This window comes from Erithacus rubecula (genome assembly GCF_903797595.1).
Source record: "Erithacus rubecula genome assembly, chromosome: 12".
NCBI lineage: Eukaryota > Metazoa > Chordata > Aves > Passeriformes > Muscicapidae > Erithacus > Erithacus rubecula.
The window spans coordinates 11,598,462-11,606,070 of NC_136664.1; the positions used below are offsets into that span (position 1 = coordinate 11,598,462).

General features: G+C 53.0%; 1 protein-coding gene across 6 annotated transcripts in view; it reads left to right on the plus strand.

Annotated features, from left to right (window-relative positions):
• The first annotated feature begins 1,818 nt into the window (after window positions 1–1,818).
• The window catches only part of SALL1 (spalt like transcription factor 1), a 17,439-nt gene continuing 11,648 nt past the window's right edge, over window positions 1,819–7,609 (plus strand). The window contains exons 1-2 of one of the 6 annotated variants that reach the window (XM_079315837.1): window positions 1,819–1,942; window positions 3,954–4,046. In XM_079315837.1, the coding sequence (XP_079171963.1) occupies window positions 3,971–4,046 (76 nt within the window). In that variant the 5' untranslated portion in view covers window positions 1,819–1,942; window positions 3,954–3,970. Of the gene's footprint in view, window positions 1,943–3,005; window positions 3,049–3,085; window positions 3,146–3,567; window positions 3,862–3,953; window positions 4,047–5,562; window positions 6,155–7,609 lie in introns of those variants that run through there. The other 5 variants (XM_079315838.1, XM_079315835.1, XM_079315834.1 and 2 more) reach the window with 5 other exon arrangements.

Sequence of the window (7,609 nt, forward strand, 5' to 3'; positions counted from 1 at the left end):
AGAAAAAAGGCATAAGAGAGCGAGGAAGGGGAAGCTAACAGCATGCCCACAAAAGTAGTTATACCTAAACCCACACAGTCACAGGACTTGCAATGTCCATGGTGAATAGAGTGATCCAGGCTATTGATAATGAAACAATTCCGGAGAGCTGGTGCTCGCTGCCCCGGGGTAGCAGCGCCCCAGGACTGTCTCAAAAGTTTATTATACATCGGAGCGTAAAGCCAAGTTCCCAGCTGACTGCAGCATCTGGAAGCCCCTAATTACACACATTTCTAAAATACGTGTCACCTGTGTTAGCTGACAAACGGCGAAGTTGCCAGGTCAGCTGGAGCGCCGCTCGGAACTCCAGTGAAGTGTGCCTTTTTCAGCTAAAATAGAGGCGAGCAGAGAACATAGAAAAGGAGCAGGAAGAGAAGGCAGGAAAGAAACTCCATAAATAAAAGACCGAGCGCCCTGCTAAGTGGGAAGCGGGTTTTCAGGCAGGCTCGGGCGGGCGGTGCGGGCAGCGCTGTGCCGTGCGGAGCCGCAGCTTTGGGCTGCCCCGACCCTCGGCTGCCGCCGCCCCGCAGCGGAGGGGCCCGGGGGCATGGGCACAAAACGAGAAATCCATTGCATTCCCTCCCCCGCACCCCCCGATCCTTATCAGAGATGTTTTATAACTATGAGGGGATCGTGCAGCTTTTAACTCCGTCGTGCTAAGGGTGTTGTGTCTGAGCGCAAACCTGAATAACAATAATCCAGTCTAGTGTGATGCATCTCATTGGAATCGTCTCTCAGCAGAATGAACTGCAAATTATCCCCTGTTTACCATCTCCCTTCAGTGCTCATCTCAATGAACTGGAGATCGATCCCCACCACGGGTGTCTTGCAGCCAGGCTGATTTGCATTGAAGCACATTAGAAAGCCTCCCACCTCCATTAAAAAGAATAATCCGAGAGGGGGAAAAAATCTCCAAGGTGTGATAGGGAGGGAAAAATATGTCACTGTCATTCGGAGCATCGAGAGGGAAAACACGGGATCAGAGTATTTACGCTTGTGAACTCTCACAACTTCTGTTAGAGACAATGACGTTTAATTGATGTATTGCTATCAACAACAATAAAGACCGATTTTTCTCTAGCCCTGGCACTGCTGCTCTGCCCCCACCCATTCCCCACCCCTCCCGGCCCCCAGCGAAGGAGAGGAAAACAAACAATAAATAATCAATCGGTCTTGGATGAAATACCAGGCGCCGCTTTAACACTAGCGAGGAGAAGAAAAACGAAAAAAAAAGTAGTAAAACTTAATTTCTCCAAATTATTTTCTTTTTGTTTAAGCCACTCTTTTTCGTCTTGTTGTTGCTGGTGTTGCTTTTTAATTACCTGTCCACGGCCGCCTTTTCCAACCACGAAGCAAAGGTACTGCGCATCTGGGGAAATTTGTCTCAAGCTTAATCGGCAAAAGTATAATGAAATTGTGAACGCGAATAATTTTTGGGAAATCGTCTAGCTTAGAAACCGTAGGAAGCTAATGGACTGATTGATACAGTTAGAAATAGAGGCATAAATGTGCAAATAGATCCGCGTGGGTATTTTGTGTGCATTTGTGTGGCTAGCAGTAAGTAACGAGTGCGTTTCTGTGCGTTCAGGTTCGGTTTCTTTCCCACTGTCTCAGGGTACGGAGGGTGACAGCCTGCGCTGAGTGTATCCATCTCTGCCGAAACATCTCTTTAAATATTCAGTGAAAAATAATGTCATGTGAAGTGCCACCTATAGCAACATTATTATCTTCATTCTTCAACATCATCCCCGCTGATAGCTTCGTTTGTCTTTTTCTCAAAATCTACTGTACTGAATGCTGCGGGGAGGGAGGGGGCTCGCCCTGTGCAGAAATGAAAAGAAGCGTCAGTGACCACTTTGCAACGCTGACTAAATACTGGAGTGGCACCTGGGAGGATTTTTCGGTTCGTATGCATTTGTTTGGTTGGGTTTTGTGGCTGTTTTTCTTCCCCCCACCCTTATTGATAAACGTTTTACAATCTCTTTCGTTTAATAATGATGAGAAAACCCCACTAAGCCGGCTCCTCGAATGGGAAGATTTGTCCCTCTCTCCTTTCTCCTCTCGCTCACTCTCTAGGCTTTACCGGCTCATTTGAAATTGAAATGAGTTGGATCTGATCAGCCTCTTGCTTTTACAGAGTTTGTTAATATTAATACGGGAAAAAGGAGTAGCTTCTATAGAAGAGTAAATAATCCAGCGGGGGGAGTGGGAGGAGAGAGCACTAGATGGGTCAGGGTGGAGGGAAAGAAACGCCTGTGCTCCCGCTTCTGCCGGTTCAGCTTATTTTACAGAGTAACTTTCCGTGCCCGCCGCAGCGTGACGCGCGGAGGGGCGCGGAGAGCGGAGCTCGGGAGGACACCACCATTTACCCACAGCCTACGTGTATCGCTGGATAGGCGAGATATTAAAAAATAGCCCTGCTTGTGGCCTCCGTGCAACTATACTTTTTATTTCGAGACGGTGACATTTGTTTGTAAGAGGTTCCTCCTCTGCAAGTAACACACGGGCGTAAAAAGTTCGGCACGCGTCGCATCCCGGGGCAGGAGCGCGGTGCCCGCGGGGCCCCGGCGGCGGCAGCGCTGGGACCGGGCACGGGCAGCGGCCGCGGGAGCGCGGGGGCTCCGGGACGGCCCCGGGACGCGCCGAGCCCAGCGCAGCCCGGCCCGGCTCCGCCTGCGCGCACGGCCGGCACCGCGGGCCGCTCCGCTCCTCTCCGCGCTCGGCGCGGCCCGGGGGCGCCTCCGGCGGGCGGCCGCGCGTCGCTCCCACGTCCGAGAGGGAAACAAAAGTCAGGAGCGACCCGGGGGAGGGGGGGGTCGGGGGAGCGGAGCGGGGCCGCGGAGCGGGACACACCGCCCGCCCCCGGCCGCGGCCCCGCCGCCGCTCGCCCCGGGCTCCGCGGGCGGACTGACGGCGAGCGCAGCCAACCCGCGCGGCGCGGGGGCGGAGCGGCCGCCTGGTCCGCCCGCCGCTCCCAGCGGCGCCCTAATTGTCCTGGGAATGTGTGAGGTAAAAAACAAACCCTTCCTATTTTCAGCACCCCTCGGGCCGTGATATATGGAAAGAGAAGGGATGGCGGGAGTGGGAGAGAGAGACCTGGGAGAGGGTGAAACGGACCTTTATTTGTAATTGCGGGGACAAGAGGAAGGGGGGAAAAAAAGAAAAAAAAAGAAAGAAAAAATACACCCGAAACTTTTCGCAGCAGCGGGACGGAGCGAGCGGCAGCGCGGCGGCGGCCGGAGCGGGACCGGGCTCTCCCCGCGCAGACATTGCCGGGTGCGGGGCCGACCCGCCGGGGCCGCTGCTCCGGGCAGGCTGCCCCAGCCCTGCGTCCTCCCCCGATCGATTATTGGTCACCCTGCCCTCCCTCCACCGTTCGGACTGCGGGCGAGGTGGGGGGAGTTACAAAAAAAAAAAAAAAAAAAAAAAAGAAAAAGAGAAAAGTGAAACGCAGCGCAAAACTGCGGGAAAGGAGGGAGGGAGGGAGGCGCGGGGAGCCCGTCGGGGCTGGAGGAAGGGGCGAAGGGAGACACATTCCTATAGTAACCGGGATGGCGCGATGCAGCTCCAGCTGGTTGCTAAGAGGGTTAAACTGTATCCAAACAGCTTTGGGGAAATCCAGCCCCTTCTCCTGCCACATGGATCGACTCATTGGGTGGGAGCGGCGGAGAGACAAGGGTCTCCAGCAAATCAGCGCCTAATTGATTAAGGCGAGCTGGTTTGAATAGAGCTGGCCATGTGCCAATCGCCTTTCAAAGAGCCCCTCTATGATTAATCGCAATGCATTATTGATAATCATAATTATAGCAGGACACATGCGCGGTGCGCGGAGGATCGGGGAGGCTGGGGGGGGGAGGCTCGATTTCCGTAATTTTGAGAAGATTTTTTTTTAGTAATTTTTTATTCTGCCCCAGCTGATGTTTGAGCCAGCATGTCGCGGAGGAAGCAGGCGAAGCCTCAGCATTTCCAATCCGATCCCGATCTGGCCTTGTTATCCCAGCGAAATGGTGAGTTCTTCTTCTCTCCCTCGCACACATTTTAAAACAAACACACACAAAATAGATGAACTTACCTTGTGGGGAGTCGGAACCGCTCCGGGCAGTGGTGCGGGACAACAGGATCTCCCGGAGTTATATGCGGGGAGGGGAAGAAGGTCCTTCTGAGGTTTTGATCCAAGTTCTTGGGTTTTATCTTATTTTTTTAACTCAGCGTTTTGTTTCGTCTGTTTCTTAACGAAACTCCAAACTCTTTCCGTTTTTTGATGTTTTCCCTCCGCCCTCTCCCAGCGGGGCGGTCTGGCATCCTGAGCCCGCGGGAGATGGATCCGCGCCCCCCGCGTCTCTCTCCGCGCCCCGCGGAGCTGGGAAACAAAGTGGGGCTGCGGTGGGGCGGCTGATCCCGTAGCCCCGCGGGACGGATGCCCCGTCCGGCCACACACGCTGCCCGCGCCGTCCCCCCGAAAGGGCCGGAAAATCCCCCCCGGGCACCCACTTTCTCACCCGCCCCCCCACCCCCCCGCGGACCCCAGCGCTCCCGCACCCCCCGCTCCCCCGCAGTCCCGCCGGGCGGAGGACGCTGCCCCGCCGCCCCGCAGCCCCGGCCTCCGGCTGCACCAAAGGCTTCCTGGAGGCGGAAAAGTTGCCGCCGCCGAGCCGGGCCGGGCCGGGCCGGGCCGGGCCGCGGGGGGATCGCCCCGTCCCGGGAGCTGCCGCCGCCGCGCCGGGCTCCGCGCAGCCGCCGCGCTCAGAGGCGACTCCGCCGCCGCAACGCGGAGGCTCCGGGCAGTGGGCGGCCGATTTGCTTTCCCTAAGGTTGTTTTTTGGTTTTGTTTTTCTTTTTTCTGTTTTTTTTTTCTCCTTCTTCTGCTTCTCTCCAAGCCGGTAAGCGAGGGATAAACGCTGGCTTTGTGTCCGCCAGGATTTGCAGAGGGAGAATGTGAAGTATCTTTTTTTTTTTTTTTTTTTTCCCTCTCTGTTCCTTCCTCCCTTTTTCCCTCCCCTCCGGAACAGAGGGATTTCGTAGGAGTTCGGCACAGCCCGGCGGGCGGCGGAGGGGCCGTGCCTCCTCCCGTACCTGTGCTGGGACGCGGGGCGACAAGTGGCCGGCCCGGGGCAGCGTCCTCCCTGCCCTGGCAGCGCCGGCTCCGGCGGCCACGAGGAGGGCGAGGGCCGGGGCCGCGGGGGGACGCCGGCCGCGGGTGCGGAGAGGCGCTTCAGGCGGGCAGGTAAGGGAGGAGCGGGCGCGGCGGAGCCCCTGCGCCTCCCGGCCCGGCCCCGCCGCTCGCAAGCGCCGAGCGCTTCCCGCGGCAACTTCTCGGGAACTTCTGCGCTGCCGCGGCCGCTCCGCGCCCGGCGGTGCCGGCAGCGCTGGGCCCGCAGAGCCCCCGGCCCCGCCGTGCCCCGCCGGGGATCACCGGGATCACCGGGACCGGCTCCCGGGCTCCGCGCGTGGAAACGGGGAGGAAAGTTTGCGGGATGTTGTGCTTCGCTGGGAGCATTTACCCGGCTTCCGAAATCCCCTAGATCCCCCTTCTCGTACATCGGCATACAGATCAGCGCTGGCTCCGCGGAGCTCTGCGAAACATTGCTAAAAAGTCATTTGAGTCCTGAGAGTCGATTTGGGGCTTTTAACTGAGTTTTGCGAGCTTTGAATGCACTCGAGTTTTGCCGTTTCCTCAGCATAATCCCCTTTCTCATCTCAGTAAACGTATTTATTTTTCTTACGATGTAATTCCCACTTCCGCTCGAAGTTTGGACTAGGAGTTGGAGAAGCGTTAGGTTTTTAGTTGTCTTTCATCGGCCTCCTGTGAAAGAATTTGGAACTTCTTAAAGTGAGCAAAGAAAAGAAAAGCAGAGAGGGATTTTTTTTTATCTTCACTTCGTAGGATTGCATCTTTTGACATTTGCTATCCTTTTTTTTTTTTTTTGTCTGCTTTTAGTAGGTGGAACAGGTCAAAAACACTTCAAAGTATCTTTTTTTAAAGTAGCCGTTTTCTTCTGTTTTTAGTCTTTTGATCTGATTTTTCACATCGTTTTCAAATGAAGTACAGTGGGAGTGTGAGAAAGGAATGTTAACTGAGCAGCTTTCCTGCCTGTTGCTAAAGGATGTCCTTGAAGTAAGTTGGATCTTGCCTGAAATGATGGCATGGAAGTGAAGCTTTTGTTTAGTTTGGGTGGCTATCTGGAGTTAACGAAGAGAATGACGAAGTTTATTTTGTTTTTAAAATATCTACTATGAAATACAGTGTGCTCTACCATAAACCTGCAGGAGCTTCCCCTTTCCCTTCTCTGGTCCTGCTGTCGGCTTGTGGCTGGTGTACGCGGTTGGACGATAAGTTTTGAGGCAGTTGCCCAGAAGGTGTGCTTTGTGATGGTGCTTCAGGGTTCAGAACGCTGCAGTAACATTAGCATAGAGCTACCCCCGCCTGTCCGGGTCCCCGGCCCTGGCAGCAGCTCTCACTTGAGCAACAGAGGGTGGGAGAGCTACGGCGGGGACGAGTTTGCGTTATGTGCCTGTGAAATTGCAAAACAAAACTTGGAAATTCCAAGCGCTTCTTTCTTCTCCTTTCACACTGTGAATTCAGGTTTGCTAACCCATGTCCCGCTTGCAGGGAGCAGGCGAGGGGAGCATCGCTGGCTCTGCAGACACTTGCAGTAAGGTGCTGCTGGGCAGTATTTTGAGCGAATCAATAGAGTTGCTCCGTGAAAATTTCTCGCATCTGATTTGAATTCCGGTTTGTTAAAACTTTCTGCTATGGTTTCATATCTAAAGATCAATAGGGGAAAAAGTTCCTCAGACTGCAACAGCATGTTTTGGTTTGGCCTTTTTTTTTTTTCGCACTCTCTCTCTTTTTTTTTTTTTTTCTTTTTTTTTTTTTTTTTTTTTTTTTAAGTTCAAAGCTCATGAATTCACTCCCACCAGGAAGACTTTCCACTTAAAATATATTTCTGGTACAATCAATGGATTAGTAAGTTTACCCTTGTAAAAATCCTGTGTATGTTCACGTTTGATAAAGTCCGTATTGGAGTAACCAGAGCAGCTCTCAGATTAATAGCAGAAATTACGTGCAGCATAAATTATATTCAACAAGTAACTAATTACTACTAGGAAGTGGGTAAGAGATCGTGGGATTATTTCCTTTTGTTAATAACTGCAGCCACTTTCATGACATTTTAGATTTTTTTCCCTGGTTTCTTGGAATTGCATTCCCAGTTGTAAAAGAACATTTTTGGGGTGCAGTATTCCAAGGCAAAAGTTATATTGGAGAAATAAACCATCTAGACTTTGATGAAGAGAAAATATTTACTGCCCTTTCTTTTAAAGGCTTATCAGAACTGGTGCCTTTTCATGTTGATAATGGATTTTGGTGAATTCCTGCTGCAGCATTATGATCTTCCACATAATTGTTACTGGCCCCATGAAATAAAAGAAATTATGAGTGCTTTCCTCAGTGGGATCTGGAGGACAGGATGCTTAGGAGACAGAACTGCTCAGTTAGGCTGCTTTTAGTTCGTTACATAATTAGGCCTTTTTGTGAGGTAGCTGCAGTCTGTTGGTTCAGGATACAGAC